The sequence below is a fragment of the Lampetra planeri genome, chromosome 31, assembly GCF_965212315.1.
Source record: "Lampetra planeri chromosome 31, kcLamPlan1.2.h2, whole genome shotgun sequence".
Taxonomy (NCBI): Eukaryota; Metazoa; Chordata; class Hyperoartia; order Petromyzontiformes; family Petromyzontidae; genus Lampetra; species Lampetra planeri.
In genome coordinates this window covers 5,790,498-5,813,685 of record NC_136137.1, presented here as the reverse complement: position 1 = coordinate 5,813,685, position 23,188 = coordinate 5,790,498, and the positions used below count along the sequence as shown (strand labels likewise).

Sequence of the window (23,188 nt, the reverse complement as noted above, 5' to 3'; positions counted from 1 at the left end):
GAGGTGCAATGCCCCCCCCCCATCTCTACCCTCCCCCCTATCTCTACCCCCCCTCCCCCCTATCTCTACCCCCCTATCTCTACCCCACCCCCTCTCTCTCCCCCCTGTCTCTGCCCCCTTCCTCCCCCCATGGTCTGCTACTGGCTGTCCCGCCCATGCTGTTTGCCCTGCACAAGCTCACCTCCGCCCAGAGGTCGCAATCGGGTACCCGATACCCGTACCCTACCCGATACCCGGCTACCCGTACCCGGCCGGGTACGGGTACGGGTAGGCCGTGAGTCACTGGTGAGTCACCGTTTGTCACTCATTTCCCAACGTCTTGTCTCTTCTCACAATTCAAGTTCCTAGAATCAACCCACCCGTGCCTGCAACGTGGCTTCATCCCAGAGGTCGCAATCGGGTACCCAATACCCGTACCCTACCCGATACCCGGCCGGGTACGGGTATCGGGTAGGGTACGGGTACCCGATTACGACCCTGGTGCGGCCGGGTACGGGTAAGGAATCGAAACCCGTTTGCGACCTCTGCCTCCGCCCAACTCCCCCTTTGTGTTGCTCCTGCATGAGCGCGCTGCTACCGCAGCTCTTTCCGCCGCCCACTCACTTTGGGACCCTTAGAAGCAGCTACATTTGGAGGCTTGCCCCCTCTTTTCTCTCCGCCTGATGAAGACCGCTTGTGTTGCGATCGAAAAGTTGTGGGTTTTTTGCTTTAATTAAAAAAAAAATCCTTTTTCATAAAAAAAAAATTCTATTTACGTGGCTTTACCGAAAGAAGCAAGAATATGAATTCCTGCAGTCACGAAAGTTTTAAGTCTAAATTTAAGATCTGTTCTATATAGCGTGCGCACCGCCAACAAGACGCCCATGAAAATATAGCCTAGCAGCTTGTCGGGCCCTTCCTGCTGAAATCATAATATTGTAAAAAAAGTATTCAACAAATGTTTGAACTCTGTAAACTCCGGGACGGACTGCAGCAGAGATGTACCCAACCGTATTACATAACCAGTCAAACCAAACAATGGTGCATTGTCAATACGTTTTTTGGGGGGAGTTAATGATGCAAGTAAACACATGGGAATGGAACGCGACGTTTTTTTTAATCCAGATTGTGCTATCATCATACCTGTCAACCCATATGGTTTAATTCTAGATTTGAAGCTTTCGTGACTGCAAGTATTCATATTCTTAGTTTTTTTCCGGTAAAGTCACGTAGGTAAAAAAAATAAAAGTAAAATAAAAAATAAAATAAAAATCACGACGTTTCGGAGGCAACACAAGCTTCTGTCTTCAGGTGGAACCGTGGGTTACACGTACGACGTACAGCCGTTTGAATACGGGCAATTTTTTTTTACTATTTGTGTTTCTCCCTTGTGACGGGACTTTGTCGGATGGACGTTGAGATTTATAAGGGCACTGTGTGACGACCAATAAGGTCAGAATTGGTCTGTAATAAGGTAGGGCACTGATGAGGGTTTGACAGATGTGGGTCTTCACGCCACGAAGGTGAGGGAACCGGCCGGATCGCTGGCAGAGTGGTGACAACCCTTCATGTTTGCGGACGATATTTGATTCAAGGGTCAAATAAATATCGTATGTAATGAACACTATAAGCAGACTACGCAAACTTTACACACCTGTTACTCCACGTAAATTATTTTTTTACCCGTCCTATCAGCAGCATGGGCTATGGGGTGCATTATTTAAGCAGCATCGATTCAAGACAAGCAAAACTCTGCACTTATTGGATGTGTCAAAAAAAAAGTTTTTAGTGGACGGACAGATATGTGAAGAATGCAGATATAATAGTTCAGTCAGAGTCAAGGACTTGTCTTTCCAGCATACACTTGTCTAGACAATTATCATTTCTATATCATATACATGTAACCGCATCTCAAGGCGCTGTAACACGTTCCTTTGGAGTGGGCAGGTAGGAACTTGGTTGGACAGCGCATTCGTGCACGACAGACAGACAAATAATCCCTGGTGGGCAGTGTGGAACCTGTTGTTCCTACCTGTAAAAAAACGGTGCATATTTAGACTCCTTTTTCAATAAAACAAAATTTTTAACATGAAAAGGGCTACAGATATCTAATCTAGATTTGAAGTTTTCGTGAATTTACCGAAAGAACCAAAGAGTATGGACTACAGATATGTTCGTCAATGTTTTATTAAAAACGTAACATTCACAGGACTAACGTCGATGCACTTCATGTTGTACTTTCGTGAATATTCAAGTTACGTGTAATGCAGGCTTCACGTTTACCGTCTCGCTTTCTGCAGCTGAACAGCCAGGCAATGGTACAACCTGCATCCGAGGGAGTGTTTTTTTTACTGTAGCGTTGACCCTTTTCTCTCAAAATATCTGGTGAACTGATGCCCCCTCCTTCTGAGTGGCATGAAGATCATGTTGATCTTGTAATAATTTTGTACGGTCTCCAACTCTTATCCACTATAGCTCTCCGGCCTATCCATCTGTACGTGTGTGGTGCTATGAAGATGGGCCATTGCTTAAAAAGTTGCCTCTTTTAAGTATTTGTGCACCACTGCCAACACAGCATCACCAAAATAATTTGCAATGAAAAAGCCGGTTCCGGGTCCTGACCCACGATGAGCATGGAGATTTGCCTACACATAAACACAACTCCTTTGAAATTGGCAAGACAGCGTTTGTTTAAAATAGTGTGATAGGTAGTAAGTGTGAAATGCTATATCTCCAACTTAGCTTGTTTTGTTTAACCATGCGAGAACTCCAGAAACCAGGATGAGTCACGTTTGCAAGCGTGAGTCTTCCAGTGGGACAAAACCATTGCCATGTACGGGACTCCTCTATTTATGAACATTTGACTTACGAACAAACCTGTCCGAATGCCCAGTTGCCTGTTCGGACCGAGAGTCGTAAGTTCAACCGCCGCGCAATAGATGGTTGTGGTGGCATCTACATCTGTAGACCATGAAGAACCAGTGGCATCTACAGATTATACAACTTTTAAAGCCATTCCCCGTGTTTAGTGTGCATGCCGTACAACATTTTGGAATCGACAGGAGTAAAGTTAGACTAAAGAACAAATCTACTTCCAAACAGATCTCCGGAACCTAACTTGTATAGCCCCAATTGGTAAATAGGTCAGAGGGGGCTAAGCCCTGCTAACCCAAACCACCTGTTGCTCATGAACTTTATCACATAACTAATATAGTGGGTGCCGTCACGAGATGGTCATCATCATTTATCTGTGTATCCTCCAAAGTTCTGCAGAAAACTGGACAAATCACGGATTGCTTGCACATTGCAATTCATCTTAAGTTCGTGAAATATGCTTCTCGTCGTGTGTAAGAATCAAATCTTTATCATTGGTGCAGACGAGACGCCAGTGTATATTTACGTGACTAGAGACCGATCAAGTGAGCTGGAACATTCGAGACAGACAATACAAATGAGACGGTATACACAAGGCAAAACAAGACGAATCTATGATTCCATTGAACCGTGACCCCAATTCACAATTCATCAAATCTCTGGGGATGACAAAACCTGCCTCGCCCCTGCAGCTAAGATGATCCACAGATAATTGGTCAGACTAAAGATAATTTACAATCGATTACAAGTTTGGCTTTTAAACCTTTGTACGTTAACAACAAAATTGTAATGTGTTGTCCAACGGGAAGACCTTAAGAACGGATGGTGGGATACTGTTAGACCAGATCCGAAGTCGCGAGGTCGTTCGTCTGCTGGACAGCACCTGCGGGATCTGGAGGAGAGTCTATCGCGTCCGCAAAGTTGGAAATCATCAACGGCCCCTTGCAACGATTCCATGCAATGTTTGCCACCGTCTTTGTGAAGTAAAAAAAAAACTACACTCAAGCAAACCCTGCGACCGGTTTTTTTTGTGCCACCTTCGTCTTAATTAGGCAACAGAAATGCAGTGGCAAAGCTTAAGAGTGGAACACACACATACTGCACTGTACTTTCCAACCAATCATTACCACTTAGTATAAAGTATACACAACCACATGCACGAGCACGTAATGCATATACGTTCACGCACACAGGATATTATACCCATGACATCAAAATTGCTATCATATACATATACGTGTATATATTAATATGCTAAAACTGTGAATATGTCGGTGATTTTGTTATGCAACGGATACAAATGAATTTTTAATGCAAGTTATTACGCAACGTTCACCATTTACAGGTTTTGTTTAATTTTTTAAGAATAATTGTTGACGCTTTTTTTAATAATAATAACTGCAAAACGTGAGCGCTGCATTGTGCGAAGTGGCGATTGGTAATACTTGACTCATTTTACGACGGGCGCAGCAATAGTCTAAATGAGTTTATGAACAAAAGTTAAATTGAACGAGCAAGTTGGACTTTAGTGTCGTAAATGGACATTGTTATTGCAACACAGTAAAAGCACATGCTTTTTTTTTGTTTCCCGGTGCAAATCCACGAATATTTCTTTCACGGTAAACCTTGACCTGACCACTACAAACAAATCCAATACTGCAGACTTAACCTTGCCTCACCGGTAAATGTTCGGGTTGTACCTCGCATAGTTCGGCACGATTGTTCCGGCGTATGTGTATTAAAATAAGACTAAAATAAAATGTTTAAATCTTACCCACTTGAGCCACACAGCTCTTTATCAGAAACGACCTGGCCACCATGTGAAAGCTCAACGAAGTGGCTCATCGTCGTCACGTGGAAATTCACAGCAGCCAAATATAGTACTCGAAACGCGTGCTGTTGATTCTAAATGTGGAGGGGAAAAACCGGAGGACCCGGAGAAAAATCCACGCGACCGCGGGGAGAGAGAGACACCGCAAACTCCAAATATACAGCAGCAGGCGTCAGGGTCGGGATCGAACCCACACCTCCGGTATACCAGGCGAGGTCGTTAACATCTCGCCACCGCGACGCCCCCCCCATGTACGTCCTTTAGAGGTTATTGCTTCAAACAGATTGACCCCTAACACGCGGATTACAGCATCGGACATCGTTTCGAACAACGCGCAGTATAAACCTGAAAACACATCGGCAGAGCTACACAGCACAACCGCGAATCCCTACGCAGCAGTGTTGATTACCTTACTCCGACAATCTAAACATAATGTGACCTTATTTTGGTTAAATGCAATTGCGAACTTTGTAATATACAGCCAATGTAACGATGTTGTGCTGTTAATTTCCCCCCCCCCCCCGTATTGACCCCGTACAGCTAATAAAAGTCTGAAAAGTAAACACTGCAAACGATTTGTTTATTTAATGGCGTGTTAACAGTGTTAATGTCGAGCGTTTGTACAATGCCGACAGTTAATGCCTTCAACATATTTGTTTGAGACAATGTGCTTGGATTATTCTGTGCTCACGTGTCCAGCACTGCGTTATGCCATAATGTTTTCACGCAAACACACACGTAGGTGGCAGATAACGAGCCTCGAACAATAGTACTTAAATAAATAGGGAGTTTGTTTAATCACCATGAGGAACAGAAGGTTTAATCCATCAGCCGTATATGCCTTCGCAATTAATGTTTATCAATTGGTGGCCGGGTGGATACGATGTCAGAGCGCCAAGCCAGCCCTACCGAGTTCAAACCCACGTTTCAGCCGCCCACGATTAAACTGCGTTGCCAATTGCTCCCAGTTAATGGTCTTGGGTCGTTCACCAAATGACCGCACACAAACGAAATTACGTTGTGTGCTGTTAACTTACATTTGTCCAAGTGCAGCAGCGTCCACAAATGTGGACCAAGGTGAGTCCCCCCCCCCTCCCCCCTAATAAAAAAAACGAGGCCACGCAAGAATTTCGAACGGACATTTCTTCATTCCGTGGGTGAGGGTGGGAGCATGATGCCGAGCATCATATTTGGAACACAATTTGGACAGAGCGTGTGTCGCGGTCATGCCTATTTAACGTTCGCTCGGTTTTCGCCAACACCGAAATGCGTCGGCCAATCCTCCGATGCCACCGAAGAGCGATGTGGGGGCAGAGGTCAAGTAAGATCCAGAAGGCCAATAGGCTGATGGTCTCAATGTTAATTCCACAAACCCTCGCCCGCTTGCTGGATTTAACAATTGCGCAGTTTTCCATTATGTGATCTGCTGGTATTGAGTGTTTTTACTACAAAAAAATTGCTAGTAAGTAGGGTTGCCGCGATGTAATTTTTGTAAAACGATATGATGCACATTTTTATACGACGATTATCTAGATATTAGTTCGCCATAAGTTGTTCATTGTATTTCACATTTTGCGTAACGTTTGTGTGCTTTGCTGTACTTCCAGTAGGAATAGAAATTGCTTAACTGAAGTTCACTTAACGTACACCTGCCATGAAACTTATAATCGTGGCAAACCATTACGACGCTTTTTAAACGCACGTGCAGCCAGTCACGTGAAAAATAAAAAATTTTTCAAAGGAACTAAGAAAATGATGACATTGTATAATCGCCATCCATCAAATACCCTGGAACACATTTAGCAAACCACTGATGTAATGGGTAATACCTGTTTATTTTGAACTTGAATTATTGTGCTTTTCATGTTTCATAAATATTTTGCAGGAAATTAAATCATCACGCACAACCATATTTAGTCAAACTAACGATACGATTATTGTGGAGCTTATATTGAACGCTCAATTCCAGCAACGCAGCAACCCTACGAGATCATAAAGCATTGTGCTTTTGCCGAAAACGTGGTAAGCTATGCCCTTACAATTAAACTACGTGAACCTTCTATCACCACAGACTATAATAAGCAAATTGTGTTGAACACATATATATATACCCCTGTTCCACTGGCACATCCAAGCCGAGCCAGTGCGGGGGCGGGGGGGGGCACTCACAGGTCGTTCTCCACTGTCTACTTTGCCGTGCCGAGCTAAAAACCAAACACCTCGCTTACGCCGGCCTCACAATGCGTTTGACTGGCTTGCGGTCAGCCAGGGCCAGGGGCATTCAGCGCTGCGAGGACGCGACATCACCGCGTCATCCACGTGCGACTCCACCCGTTCGTTTGCGTGCGACGTCGACGGCACGGCTCGGCTTTTGCAGTGGAAAAGCAAGCTGGTGCCTACTGACCCGTGCCATGCTGGCTCGACCCGGTCCTGGTACGGCTCAGGTGTGCAGTGGAAAAGAGGTATGAGATAGAGTAAGAGAGCACAGCAAGGTGTAATGCAGAGGAGGGCACTGGCACAGCAGAATGTTAGTCCATGCTTTCGTAGTTCTGTGTTTGTTTCATTCGGGGTATCATGTCCACTAGGAGTCTGTGGAAAACAAGAAAACACAAGAACAAATGTGCATTTAATATTTATATATCGTATTTACTGGACTATAAGACGCTCACGCAAGTAAGACACACCCCCAAATGTGTGCCTGGTATAAAAAAAAGCTTCATTTCACCCTGCAAGCCGTAAAATGTATCTATCCGCACCCGGCACACCACGTCCAGTATGTATCTCGCTATGGCTGCGACTACGACGCACATCCCACCTCCTGGAGTCCACCAGCAACGACCCGGAAAATTAGTCGGCGAGAAGTTAAGTCATGCATCTTGCAAAAAAAAATCTCACTTGACGCCGTAGAGCATGATAATGATGCCCATGAGGATGCCGATGAGACCATCCATGTACCACACGGATGGGTTGTGCTTGAACACCTCGTCGCTGAAGAGAATGCTGAAGCCCATGATGCCTCCCACCAACGAGTTGAAGGCTGGCGCGTGGGGCACAACAGGAAGGACGAGGCGAGTTAGATGTCGCGACAGTAATCATGCAATGAACTTCATTTCATACAACGCAAATCAAACAATTACGACGTCTTTCGTTTGCGCCGTTCCTCCAAGCGCGAGGCATTCCTGAGAGCGCTATGCTTTACGGACACGTTTAGTCAGTCAGTAGGGAGGAGGCGACGTTATACTCTGTGGTTTTAGCCACTAAGCACTTTTATCAATCTTTAAATTTGGGCCATGACACCGGGCGACTCTATTTGAATGACGTCACGGGGATCTTTGACGTCCACTGCGAGGCGGATGGCCAGGTTTTTTGTTGTTTTTGCAGCCGCAGTATTAAACCAGGTCAGCCACAGGTCCACGAACCACCAACTCCCGCAAAGGGCAGCAAAACAAGCGACTGCCTGGCCACGTCACCGCCCCCCCTGTTGGTTTGCCATGCTCCGCTAACGAGTGAACATCGTCTGGGAGAGTGAATTCAACATCATCATCATCACCGTCAGCCATGGTCAATCCGCCGTTCAATGAAGGCCTCCCTGAGCCGTCGACGCAATCATTCACAATTCACCCCTGGTGTGCGATCCATGTGCTGGTCACTGCAGCCTGAGGCCTACAGGTGATGGTGCGGAGGATATTTAATTATCATGAAACTAGTTCACCCGAGAAGGCTGTGACATTGTTGCCGTGTGTAATTCCAATTGAGTAATTCGCTGGTAACCTTTCAGCACTTGGACGGTTCACCAATTCCAGTTGTGTGTTATTATTTGGTTCTTTCGGTTAAGTCACGTCTAAAGATAAAATAATAAATTAAATAAAAGTTCTAAAATTAAGATCCAGTTGTGTGTGTTTGCCTTTGGGAGCACGGGTTGGGGGGGGGGAGTGAAACATACAAACTCCACACAAAATTTGCGTCCCAGTCGGGAATCGAGCCCAGGCCCTTCTCGGTGCGAGCAAAGAGCCCGTTACCCGCTGGAGTGACTCATGCAGCCAGCTGTGGCTGCAGAGTTTGGTGGTACATGTTGTTTACGTCGTTTATTGTGAAAATTCGGTCACAGTTCCTATGATCACTGTTTCATTGCTTTTATGGCTTTATTTTGGTGATTTTCGAAATGGTTTGGCCATGTTTGTTTGTTGTAGTACAGAGTTAGACTGATGGCCTTAATCAAAGTTGTCTTGTGGTTGTTGTTATTTGACTTGCATCCCACTGGGATATTTGCACAGGGTTGGTGTACGGTGATTTTTCTGCAATATTTTGCTGTCTTTTCTTGGATTTTCTGTTTGCACTTAGTCACTTTAAGATGTTTTCTTGTTCTTGTTCATGTTTTTGTTTGTTGCGGTTGCACCCGATTCAAGAGCCGAGTGGCTCACAGGGCTATACCTAATAAATGAACTTTGAACTTTGCTGTCGCCACCTTGCCACCTGACAGAGTGCTCGAGGTCTCACCATCGGTCATGAGTGCCCGGCTGGTGAGGGCCCTCGCCAGGATGAACTTTACCCCGGCCAGGCCGAGGCAGAGAACTCCGCTCAGCACCGACACGCTCAGCAGAAATGCATCCTGGGTGGACAACACAGATGAGGTTACATCCTCATGATGATACAAATCGTCACCGTCAAACCCAACGTCACCACTTTTTCAAAAGCAAAAAAGTGTCCGCGGACTCGAATAGGCACGGGCGCTTTGATTGCGGGCGCCCCGCGGCTAACATCAGTGGCGACGGATATTTGACCTCTGCGATCACTAACCTGCACTGACCAACGTCGCAACGTACCGTTAATCAACACCCCCCCGTTCCCCCCCCCCCCCCCCGTGACCGCCGATATGTGAGGGGAGGTCGTCATCCAGCAGTGGATTGAAAAAGGATGCTCATTATTTATGTATTTCAAAGTGACCACAGAACTTGCAGTGCAGTTCTTGTTAATTGAGCGATCGACCGCACACAGATGTCACATTTTCCTTGCTCAAAAACTGCGATTAATTATTCCCCTGCGATGGTGACCTACACCCGCATTGTTATCCTACGGTGCAGACCTCCAACAACGTGCGGTGCGTGATTTGTGTACGTTCGGTGGAAGTTCGGCAGTTCTGTGGAATTTTGGCTCTTTTCCACTGTGCACCTCCGATTAGCACAGTCGGCTATGTATGGTGCATATGAAGTTCAACATCCATCAAAACATAGGCTGGTTGAGTTGCAAATTGTTATCATGAGTGGTCATACTCCCACCCACCTCACTTGTTCAAGTTCATTTTCTTTAACCAGGCGACAACTTAAGAGAGAAGGCTCGTCTAATTTGTAAGAGCGACCCGGGGCATTAATCTGCCGGAAGAGGGCGGCGATCGCTGCCGACAGGCCCCAGTTGATTGTGTCCCGACGGTTCAAACGGCTCGCCGTGGGCGAAAACCTACCACTTTGGGCACGAGTTTGTGAGCAATGTCGTGCGAAGACTTCCCGATGATGCACATGGAGGAGAGCATGAAGACGCCGCCAAGCACGCAGCAGGCACTGAAACGAGCACACGTCGGGGAAACGGAGAGAACAACCGGTGTAAACGTCGCCGTTTCACGCGTCCTCGGATTTCTCGTATGCGTAACGTCGCAAGCTGGCCGTCCATCTGTCCGCTCCCGTCCGTCTGTGTGTCCCGTCCCACGTGTTCATTGCATGACTCTGTTTGGTTTCTCTCTAACAATTGTCAAGAGTTCAAGAAACTGACTTTGTCCCTGTGATTTGGCCTGTCAGTCACATCACTTGAGTACATTTAATTCATTACCATGATGAGTAATAGCTCATCCTGATCAAAATTAACCAGGGACCTATGTGTATGACCATTGACTTGTGATCCAAGTAAAAAAAAGTTCTTGACAATGTTTTCACCGTGGTAATCATTTGGGATTTTAGAAATGTCTAAGCTCTCTTTAAATGTATGGGGTTTTTTTATTGAAAGTTAAGAATAGTCACTCTGAAGGCATTTCAGGGGTAGTTCTCTGATTGCTGCTCTGCAAGCGATCCGAATGGATACTTGGTCTCGTGACGCAACACCGATGGCAAAATTGGAGAGGGGGGGGGGGGGGTAGAGATATTTTTTTTTAAGGACAAAAGTTTAAAGTAAAAAAAATAGCGCGGTCGGTGTCGCGCGCACACGGCGTGCACTCACACGTATTCACGGTAGGCCGAGTGCACGGCCGCTGCGTTGTTGTAGCGCCAGGCCACGATCACGGACGACATCACGTCCAGCGTGGCGTCCACCTGCACCAGACAACGACCACAAAGGAACGGCGAGAGAACTCCTGGCGTCCAGACACTTCGATCGAGCGGTGTCCTGGAAACGAACACCGCACGATAAACCCACAAAAAAGCGCTGTTGACCCGCACATAGACTAACAACACTACCCATAGACTCAACACTGCACCATAGACTCAACACTGCCCATCGACTCAACACTGCACCTCTGATAAGCACGGTTGGCTATGTACGGTGCCAAAGAAGTCCAAAATAAATACATACAACGAAGAATTGTCCATTTGTTTTAATGAAGCCAACCGCGGGTTGTCTATAAAATAATAACACTGTGGGTTTATCAGCCAGCCCCATGCAATGCAACATCAAAAAAACCCCTCTCACATCCGTAAGTAACATTGTGGCCTTGGGCCTCTCCTTCACAGCACACAAATGGCTACGAACAAAGGCCATCGCCCGAAATGTCACGAATTGTAAGTTTCCTCTTGAAACGGTGTTACCGATTAACGTTTGTCGAGTTATTTTTTTGGTCCGTCAATCACGCTTGTTGCGCCGTTGCACCGGCGCCCAATGCGTTGCGTGGAATATTTGGGGGGGCCTTTGAGGAGGAAGAGTAAACAACGTGGGTCAACGACGCCGTTCCAGGACGCGGCTATCTCCAGAAGAGGTTCGTCTGCTCGGGAGATTCAAAACACCGATTCTGAACTAAACACTGGCTCCCAAGGGGCCGTGGATGAAGGGCAGGGTGGGTCGCCGACTAAGAGCTCCCTCCATCCCACGTTCACACCCTCGGGGCAAACGGATTAAGATTACCCGGTGGATTCTATGAGAGAACAGATGTGCAACTAACACAGTCCAATTTTATAGGGCGCAGCCCTGCAATTGCTGTGCTCACGCCACTGCTGGCGGAAGGGCCTCCACTAGAGGGAGGCTCTAGGGAGCCCCTCTATAATTATTTTGGTCTACTCTTCCACGCTAACCAGATATCTTGGGAAAGGTGGGAATACCGCACACTTTACCCCACCGCACACTTTACCCCACCGCACACGAACTGCTGCAACCCATTTGTGCTGCTGGATGGACAGAGGCTGGGTCGGGTTCAAGAAACGTGTCCCCATTGTTTTACCTGCCGCTCCGGGAGATACAAACTGGCCGGATTGCAAGTCCAGTGCGCTGCCGGTTACATGCACCGAGGCGGCAGTGTCCTATTCGTTAGCCTGGGAATTCGTTTTAATTGCTAAATGTATCAATTGTTGCACGATAGATGTGAGCTCTAGTTTAACATGGTGGTTTATAGTGTATTGTGATATAACCTAACGCTGCATTGTGGGTCAGCAAAGCACCGTTACTGTTATGTTTTGCAGTTCGATAATGGTGTTAATTGTGAAAAAGAAATTATACTTACAGCAAAACCGAATGATGATGGGCTATAGCGCAGCATGGACACCGCTACGTTGGGTGTCAGTGTGTTCATGTGTGTGTGTGTGATTGTGTGCGTGTGAGCGTTTGCATAAATGTGTGAACGAGTTGGTAGGTGTGTGATTGCATGTGAGAGTGTGTGAGTGTGTGTCAGTGCACATACACGTGTATACGCGCATGTTAATTAAGTGTTCATTTATGTGTGTGTGTATATGAGCGAGTAAGTGCACGTGTATTTGTGTATGTATATGAGTGTGTGTATATGAGCATGTGTTTGTGATGCAGATGAAAGAGAGACAAGAGGGTAGGGTGAGAGGTTATTATATATCGTCACGTAACCCCCCCCCCCCCCCCACGTATGGAACCATACGTGATTAATCAGTGCCTTTTACCAAACATCAAACTGATAACCGCAAACATAACAGCTGCGTTGTCGCCCTCGGCGAATGTGCTGGGCAGCAGAGGGCAACCGCAGCAAAAGAAACATCCATCACCGCACCGTACTCCTATGCCCCCAGCACATCTGCGTGGCTTGCCTTCACGAAGCTGCTCCGATCTCCAGCCAGACCACCACCGCGACACGCGCGGCGTGGGTGAGTCTCGACATTTCCACGTGATAAGCCACTTTGTTGAGCTGGCCATTTGTAGGGCAGGTCGCTTCTTGAACAATAAGTGAATACGCCAGTGGGGTTTGCCTGGTCGGATGGTGGATGGTTTAGTGTTGTATTTCTATGGGTTTGGGTGATTGGTTTTATTTTCTTCTACTTCGCACTACTATAGTTTTTTGTTGCATTGTTTGTTGTTCTAACGTTCTTACCCGCCCCTACAGGACATCTGTAAAAATATCTTTATAGCTCATCGGATTCCTCCAGTATAAATATTCAGATTCTGATCCAGCAGTGGATGATAAACGGGCCGTACATGCGCATGCACAATGCACACGATGGGCATGCCCGCTTGTATGTACTGTATGTTGAAAGGGAGAGAGAATGAAGGGAGCAACTAGCAAGTGATGTGCACGGAGCGGAGTGTGTTTTCACAGGGGGTGGGGAGAGGGGCGGGATTCAGAGTGGGGGTGGCCACACGCATCAGGAGGCCTGGAGCTGATTTAGAGGGATGGAAACGGGTCTACAGGAGTTTGAGGAAGTCGCGAGTTAAAGGAGTCGTTTTGAAATATAGGGTGCTTAAAATGTTTTTAACACTTATACGGGACTATCTTTTTAACGGAAAAAAAAAACGGATAATACACTCTAACATGATAACAGGTGTATGTTAATAGCTTCAAAAAGTCAAATAGTCTACACTTGTTCACAACCAGTCAACACGTGCCTGGAATCTTCTCCAAGTGGTCTCTAGAGCCACATGTATTGTGGTATTGTTGCAAATTCTCAGAAGTGTTAACATTGTTTTGAAGCACCCTGCACTGACGCGCGTCACCATGAGAGACGTCGTCTGTGGACCACGAGCTCGCTCCGGTTGCACTCGAGATGGAAACTCAACACGATGCAGGCTACACGTGCAGAGCCTTGGCTAATCCACTGCTGGATGAGGGCCTGCCCACGCCTTTGCCGGTCGTGGGGATATTTGAACCGCAGGCTGTTCAGTGGGGGACGGGGGGGGGGGGGCTCGCTGAAGGCAAGGAGCATAGAAGTAGAGCACAACAGATGATTTTGCTGCACTGGTTCCACTTGAGAGGGAAACTTTGCACGACGCACATACGTATAACTTATTTCGCGCCGCGTGCGTAACCAACCGCGCTAAATCAGTCGGTGCTCGGTCGGGCGAAACTCACTGAATGCGAAGATGGAGAGGATGATGGTGACAGCGATGGAGGTCCACGACACCCAGAGGGCCTTCTTGCGCAGACTCTGCGCCTCGTGCGGTTTCAGCCGCTTGCTGCTCTCCAGAAGTCCTAAGTTGGGGGAAGGAAACGCGCGCTCAGCACAGACTAGAGGTCGCAACCGGGTACCCGATACCCGTACCCTACCCGATACCCGTACCCTACCCGATACCCGTACCCTACCCGATACCCGTACCCTACCCGATACCCGGCTACCCGTACCCAGCCGGGTACGGGTTCGGGTACCCGTTTGCGACCCTGGTGCGGCCGGTTACGGGTAGGCCATGAGTCACTGGTGAGTAACCGTTTGTCACTCATTTCTGGTAGGGTACGGGTAGGATACAGCTACCTGTACCCGGCCGGGTACGGGTACCTATTTGCGACCCTGGTGCGGCCGGGTACGGGTACGGGTAGACCGTGAGTCACTGGTGAGTAACCGTTTGTCACTCATTTCCCAACGTCTTGTCTCTTCTCACAATTCAAGTTCCTAGAATCAACCCACCCGCGCCTGCAACATGGCTTCATCCCAGAGGTCACAATCAGGTACCCGATACCTGTACCCTACCCGTACCCGGCCGGGTACGGGTAGGGTACGGGTACGGCCGGGTACGGGTACGGGTACCCGTTTGCGACCCTGGTGCAGCCGGGTACGGGTAAGGAATCAAAACCCGTTTGCGACCTCTGGCACAGACTGCAATAACGAGACCGCCGTGATCGTGAGCCTGGCTATAAAAACCTGCAAGGAATAGACGTTGGTCAGGCCCTTTCTCATCCATACAATCTCATTGCCCTTTCTCATCTGTATCATCTCATTGTCTTTTCTCATCCGTACCAACTCATTTGTGTTGTTTCTTTTGCTCCGACCATTCACTTAAAAAAGAAAATCAGGAATCAAGAATAATTGCCCCGTACCCGCACAAGGTGAGACATACGTTGTGTTAGAATGCGATTGAATTGAACAGACGCATCGCTACCTGCTCAGTTATTCAGGCAACGCACGTTGAAATGATGATTCTTTTACAATTTTCATTATTATGTTATTAAATAAGCGTTCGGGGAATCGGACCAGGGAGCTGGAAGATAAAATCCCGGGTTTGAATCCAGGTTTTCTGCCTCCTCATGATGAGATGAAAATAACTTATATACACATTCGTAAATAACGCTGTGGCTTTCAAAGGAAAACAAATATAATTGGTGATGTTTGCGTAATGCCCCTACTTCACAGCACATAAATGAATGACAAATCTGTTGTCTGGGTCAATGACAAAAATTGAGCGCTCGCACACTATAAGCTGAATCTCTGAGGAGAAATCTTTCACTGCACCCCACATCGCTATAAATAGCCACCCAGTCGGTGCCATTTCACACCTTTTCTTGCAACGTCAGACGTGCACCTTACCTGACTATGACATTCACGGACGAGAAACACGGACAATTGACGAAGACAATGAAGCGAGAGTTGCAAAGTGCGCGGCACAGAAGCGTGGACCGATGCACAATTGGAGTTGCACTGAGACACAGGAAGAGGAAGACGTGAATCGAGAGAAAATGCAGGGTGAAGATGCCGCATTGCCCGTTTATGAAATAATAATGATACTTTCTCACAACGCTGTGCAACAATTATGAAGTGGGCTTGGCCAGGCCACATCATTTAGAAGGGACGATTGCCAGTGTGTCGAGAACAATGACGGAATAGCGGTCAAAGGAGAGAGCACGCCCCAGAGAGGACGTAAACAATGGAGATGAAAACAGCTCGTGTGTGAGGACACTAGATTAATCGTTGCATCGAGAGACCGTGATAGTTGACAACGGCTTGGAGAGGACTTCATCCAGCAGTGGGTAGACCATGGCTGTTAAAAATTATGATGGTTCAAATATAAAAATGACAACCGTGTTAATCAAATGAACAATGAGGCGATGGCAGAATATTCTTAGGTTTTTTCCGTAAAGTCACGTAGGTAAAAAATTAAAATTAATAAAAGTAAAATAAAAATAAAATAAAAATCACGACGTTTCGGAGGCACCACTGATACAGCAAGCGTGCTGTGACGGTTCCACCTGAAGACGGAAGCTTGTGTTGCCTCCGAAACGTCGTGATTTTTATTTTATTTTTATTTTACTTTTATTAATTAAAATTTTAATTTTTTACCTACGTGACTTTACCGAAAAAACCTAAGAATATGAATCATTGCAGTCACGAAAGCTTCAAATCTAGCGATGGCAGAAGCCAGCCAACCCATAATGTGGTACATATTTTATCCAACCCGGGCGTGGGAGGGGCGGGGTAGAATGTGGGAGGGATGATTGGCTGGAGTATTTGACCACCTGTCAGCATTTGATCCGAAAACCTTCCTCGTGTCAATCAATCGTTCTGACCGCAGCTTTTTCATTCCATCACTTACTTTATTATTGCATTTAACCGTAAATAAATATCACCCTCGCTTAAGCGCAACCATCAGCTGTGCTACAAATTAACGGAGGCTCGCCTCCCGATCGCGCGGTTCACAACGTACAATACACACCGGCTAGATTTATGCCGAAACAAAACGACGGGCCACACTGGATAGTAGACCACTCTCGTCTTTGGCTCCTTCAACAGAGGGGGGGGGGATTGCAAAATTACACAAACTCTCTCCCCAAGGCCCTCTCGTAGCGAACAGACCTCGACATTGGCATTTATCCCCTGATAATATTGCCATCATACTCAAGAATGGAATGCGATTATAATGATGGGTTATTTTAACATTTTTCTCGTAAGGAACTGAAATCGAGCTGGTATTTGGCAAATCCCTACGGTTTTTTTTCACGAATCCGAGGTCCACTGATCTACTTTGGGCCCTGAGCGTTTTGTAGCAACACCACCGGCTGCTCTGCCTGCACACTCGATAAACTCTGACACTTATGGGAGACGGAGTGGCAGTCTTTCCCCCCCACACCCCCAACTATCTGTCTGATAGGTTATCGTCTCATCGACCCTTGGCACTTAACGCTGGAGATATTTTCCCCCACAAAAGGGTCGAAGGTCGGCAGGTCACATGTGCCTGCCGTCAACGTATGCTGCAGCCCGTTTGTCAACCCACGCCGTACAGATTGTGGGAGGTTATTTGACCACGCGGGGGCATAGAAGTGCAGCGCAACTATCTATTTTTTTAACTGCACTGCCCCCACAGCTATGCAGCCTGTAACACCTGGTATGCATTGTGGTCGCCCATCCAAGCACTATCCGGGCTCCGGTTCAATTAGCTTCCGAGATCTGATGAGTTTTGGCACACTGTGCGTCATTTGGTCATGGTCATAGCACCATGGGTATATATAAAATGAATGTACGTCATATAAATGCATCTATATTTCAGTGGGAGGGAGCGTTGACATTTCTCAGGCTTTGTGTAATGTACACTTGAGGAGCTGTCCGCGTCACTGAGATGGCTTTCTAATGTCTAAATTGCCACCCACCTCTGCATCTCCAGTACGATTGCTCCATCACCACGCCATACGAGGCATTGCCGTTCAGCGCGCGTCTGCATGTTGCATTGGGGCGGGGGGGAGGTATTTCTTTTTCGGAATGCAGGATTTGTTTTGCGCGTTACGGGCGGATTTCTTGGGGAGATCGCTCGAATCAATCTGGCGGCTCAACGAGCCATGCGACGTTAAATGCGCAAGTTGTTTTTTTTTCTACAGACACGGATGGCCACCCTCTTAGCAGCAGCGGTGGCGGCGGCAGTGACAGCAACAAGGCCAGCCCAGCTGCTTCCCCCCCCCACCACCCCAACCATCGCCATCACATATGGGGCCATCTCTCTGGAGCAGTCGCGTTGTCTCCCGATGGGAATTAGACAACGCTGCCCACCTCCCTTGCTGTACGCTTGCAAGCGAATTACGCACCACCGCTGTACGCGTTACAAGGCAGGGGGACGATTGAGGCAAAGCGTTGCGCTTCGAACGCGATCAAATAAAATAAAGACTGGGATTCGTTGTGGGTTAGTGTCCACGAATAACGTGATGTGCGACACGCGTGCTAATGCCACTGCGTGCGCACGCAAACACGTAAAAAATGCATGCAAATTTGCGACGACAAACAGCCTCATTGTTGTATGCAGATATGTAAAAAAACACACACATTTGTCAAAAACCCCGTGGCCTTAAATTGGAGCGCAAATATAATAGGCGACGTTGCGTGCAATGGCTCTTCTTCACAACACATGGAACATGTTGTTGCTGCCGTTGTTATTTGTGCTTGTGCACCACTGCCAACGCAGCATCACCAAATAACACGGAGGTTGTGTGTACACGCGTTCAAGCAGTCGTGTGCACACGTACACATACACGTGGACTTATTTTACAATAAACGGACTGTTGGGGCAAGTGCTGTTAGCGAGCACCTGTGAAGGCGGGCCCGGCACACGAGGAGGTGGGCATCACCCCACCCGGCCGCCTTTGTCTCCATAGTGGCGATGTTTACACACCGCTCGAAGTACTCATTTGAGGCTGAGTCGACATAGGGGAGACCCAGGACTGGTTCAAATATCCGTCCCTGGTGATGGTGGCAGTGAACGTGAATGGAACTCGGATCGCCGGGTTCGTAGCGCAGCGCACTAACCACCACTACGCCACCGCTCCCCCACACTCCCTTCATTACACGCACATCCACCCACCCCACACACACAGCCATGAACACACACACACACTGTATACACGTCCACCATCTATAAGGCGAATTCCCCTGTGGTCCACGACGCGCGCACAACCCCACCACCACCAACCTCCCAACCGGTCGGCACCGGCACGCCTCCCTTCCCTGCATCCCTGCAGCAGCAGCAGCAGCTGCAGCATCACCACCGCCACTACCACCAGAAGCGGCCTTCCAGAGCGACCTGGATCGCATGCGTATTGCTATGCAGTCAAAAGAGATTGTTGTGCGTTGTCCGTCTTGAATGTCGCGTATGATCATGCATGCAACATAATGGAAGTTGCTTTACCAAGGCAGTGGAGTGCCTCGATTTAAACTGGATCAATGCACGTGACTCCAGAGTTAACAAGTCCGCGTCTCGCGCTCAAATGAGCACTGAAGCTGGAAACGTATTCGACCGTTCACAGGCCTGAGATATTAACAAGGAATCCTTTCATTCCGAACCGCACCAGATTGTTTTTTTTTATATACTGCACGCTTACAAATATCAATCATCTCCACCTGGCTTCGAAAACCCGGCAGGAGCCTCCTAAAAAAGAGTCATGCGATTCAGTGAGGCTTTCCTGAATAAACTATTATAATTTAGAACAAACAATAAACCTTATTCTGGCTGCCTTAGCAATGGACATTTTAAGATTGACCATACCAATCCTAAATATGCCTCGGTCTGGCCCTCTGGGCATCAGGCATTGACAATCAACCCCTCAAATATTTATGAGTGTCTCAGTTTTTGGCCGTCTGAGCTTTGGAAATGACCATAAACCCTGAACATTCGAATGGCACTTTTATATAGCGATGGCTGAAAACCTGTTCCCGTGACATTAACAGCAACGAATTCTGAAGGTGCCTTGGTCTGGATCTCTCAGTTTCTGGGTTGTTATCAATAAATCCTAATAATCCTAAATATGCCGCACACTATATTATCCGCACGCTACCAGGAATTATGTGTAATCACACACTGCAATCCCGATGGAACGCACTTGTTCGTCAATATCACTGCAGCTTTAAAAGGACAAAAACATGTCCTGTAATATGCAGCGTTTCAAGCGATGGCCCATCGAGAGGCCAGATGAAGCGTATATAAGAGATGGAGACTGCACATTACACGATGGCGCCCGATAATCATGCAATGTTGTCTTCTAATAATTCAAAGTAACCGTCCTTACAGATTGGATGTGTGCACTTCAAGGCGCGTTGCTATGCGACGGGATGCTCTGCGTCATTTTTGCGTTCAACAGTTCACGCATACGTGAACAAGCTCACTCGACAACCACACAGCCTTAAAATTAACAAAAATACACGTGTAGAAAATCGGCGACGTTTCGGGCAACAGACCTCCTTCGTAGCACGCGAGTGTGGTTCGTTTTTTTGTCGACCGTTAACAGTGCTTGTTTTGTGCGCCACCGCCACCAACGCAGCACTATCGAATCATTAACATCCTAAATGTTCTTATCGGACTACAGAACCAGCAATTTGGCAGCGATATTCGAGTTTGTGCGGGGGGCTTCGTTTAATGTATTGTGAGCACCGATTGGAGCGGGCACGCGACCCGCAGTCACAGCCGTAACTAAGAGTATACTTGATGCGGTGTGCCGGGTACACGTATGGTTTATGAGCCCTGGAGGTCTACGGTTATAACCAGAACTGTGAGAAATACAGATTTTTGTTTTGTATTTGGGCCCACGCCAATTACATGCGGGGAGGTTTGATTGGTTTCACTCGCATGACAGCTTGTCTAAGAGTTCTACTACACGGCTCCGCGTCTCATGATAAAAACACTCGCAGGTACACGATTTCCCATCGTCAGTGAACCAAGTAATTGGCCTCCAGAGGAGTGTGACGCTAGATCCGATAGAAAGGGAGGCAACGGTTACCGAGTAGTGTAACGTTAACTTGGGTACGATCATTAAACAAACTAGAGGCATGCATTATACAAATCCTGGTTCGTCATAGAACAGTCTCATACCTGTCAACCCCTTATCAGTTCCCTTACCTTATTACATACCTTCTTGATCACCCCGTTCCCCTTACAAATCGCAACGTTCATCCGACAAAGTCCCATCACAAGGGAGAAACACAAACAAATAGACAAAAAAATGTTGCCCGTATTGAAATGTCTGTGTACGCCGTACGGACCTGAAAACTCAATTTCCCTGTACAAGAACACGGGCTAAACCGTATGACAGGCATGATGCAGTCTATAGCAGTCTGTTCGCATAATCGGAGTCAATAAATTCTCAATTAACACCTTCCATTGTCAGAGGCTGGTTCCGTGGATACAGTGGCTAGCGCACTGCACGATTGCACAACGGCCACCTGAGTTCGATTCCCGTCCGTGGGTGACATCAGGCGCGCGAGCGAAATCCTTCCTCCACCACTGACTATCGTTGTAAAGAATGGTTTTTAAAAAATAAAACCCATCACAAACACGGCGTGGGGAAGCCTTCATCCAGCAGTGGATTGATGAATTAGATTATAATTTTTATGTTATGCCTGTGCGTTTATGCATTTGTTTACGTTCTAGATTACAACTGAATATGATGGACATCAAACGACAACAAATTGCATTCATAGGCGAACTATAAACATAAAAAAACACTAATGTGATTTGAATAATAAATATTGGCAATGTTTGATGTTATGCAAGCGTAGGAATGTAATATTCATGAAATGTCAACCGTTGTACACGGAAAAAGGTCTAAATATCAGCTCTCTTGGCCCAGATTATATTTATGTAAATGTACACCCCAAGCAAATCTATTGTTAAGACCGTTAGAACAACACGTACAATTTATTTCAACCCCAAAATGTTGCATTGTATTTGCACCGAGAATTTTGTTTTTTTAAAGCACACGCACACACATTGACGAAGATCCTTCGACTGTCGTTTCGAGTTGTGTTCGCGAGCGCCTATTAAGTCCGTCACGTCGGTACGATGGTGTGGCAGGTACCACGCCCAGGACACCGCCTTTGTCTCTCCGGCGCTTCTGTTTACATTACGCGACAAGCAGACCGACTCATTTAAGGCCGAGTCAGGCCAGGGAGGGCCCAGAACAGATGCAGATATCCACTGCTTGAATCAAGGCACCTCCGCGCCTTGACACGGCCGTGGAGATCGTTTCACCACGCTGGTGAGTTGGTCATCTTAGCCGCGGAAGCCGCGAATCGAACACAGAGACCGCCAGCCGGGGGATCGTAGCGCAGTGCGCTAACCACTATGCCACCACTCCAACCAAAACACACACAACGCACACAACACGTACAGCTAAGATTCAAAAACACAAACATCACCTTTCTGGTCCCACGTCTGGGCGTTTTCCATCGTCATCACGGACACTTCTGTGTCGCAGAGTTCTCTGGACGTCTCGTCGCTTCTCTTCGCTTCCCCATCCACCTCGTCCCACGACCCATCGCCGCCGCCCGACGTCGTGGTGGTGATGGTCGTGGTGGACACGTGGATGTCACCATCTCCGCCCTTCTTTGAACTACCAGCACCACCACCACCACCGGCCACTGCGGTCTTCAACCAGTCTGCAGGGCTGGGTCCTCCTTCCTTGCCCCACGACTCCACGGGGATGGAGGCGGTGTGGCAGTCTTTCTCCCTGCCCGGGCGCTGGGTTATCGTCGGCTCATCAGTTGACGACATGATTCCTCTTTCCGGCAAAAGAAGACGACGACGATACTGTCGGTCTGGAGATCGTGTCAACGGATCAAGTCACTCACGCACAACACCTGCACCGCGTCGCCAGTGACGCTCGTGTATGGCAAAGCTCTCCGATGCCCGCTTAATTGCTATCGGATCTGCCACGCGAGCCTAATTGCTCGCCCTATCGTTCTGGTTATCTGCACAAGGGCGGGTGGGAGTGTGCTCGTTTTTTTACACGCGTGCCTCCTTTATATAGATGCGTGTGTATGTGTGCGTGTGCGTGGGTGCGTGTGTGTGCGCGTGTGCGTGGGTGCGCGTGTGTGTGTGCGCGCCTTGTGATGCGACACAATTTTTGCGGTTCGCGTTCAAGATGATTGAACCGGATCGGTCATGAAATATCGTGGAAATTAAGAACGTTACCGGCAGCAGCAGCAGCAAGCCGTGGTCAATCCACTGCTGGATGAAGGCCTGTCTGGATCGATGTCGCACGCGTGCCATGACAGGGTGAGATAGGAAAGGTGAACGCTCGGATGAGAGAACGTCAGCAGTTTTAACGCGATTCGGTTTTTTGACTGCCGTGAAAGTAAGTGGGCTTGGTGGGCAGGACGACTTCGCCAAAAGAAA

The 23,188-nt window shown here is 47.6% G+C and overlaps 1 protein-coding gene across 1 annotated transcript; it reads right to left on the bottom strand.

Moving 5' to 3' along the window:
* Window positions 1-1,752: 1,752 nt before the first annotated feature.
* Window positions 1,753-22,776, bottom strand: LOC144729138 (transmembrane protein 163a-like). Its single transcript, XM_078609095.1, has 8 exons — window positions 22,210-22,776; window positions 14,184-14,303; window positions 12,378-12,421; window positions 10,889-10,980; window positions 10,143-10,239; window positions 9,182-9,293; window positions 7,580-7,721; window positions 1,753-7,273 (listed from the first exon to the last, which is right to left on the bottom strand). The coding sequence occupies exons 1-8, from the start codon at window positions 22,562-22,564 to the stop codon at window positions 7,213-7,215; spliced, it is 1,023 nt and encodes a 340-aa protein (XP_078465221.1). The 5' UTR covers window positions 22,565-22,776; the 3' UTR covers window positions 1,753-7,212.
* Window positions 22,777-23,188: the final 412 nt, after the last annotated feature.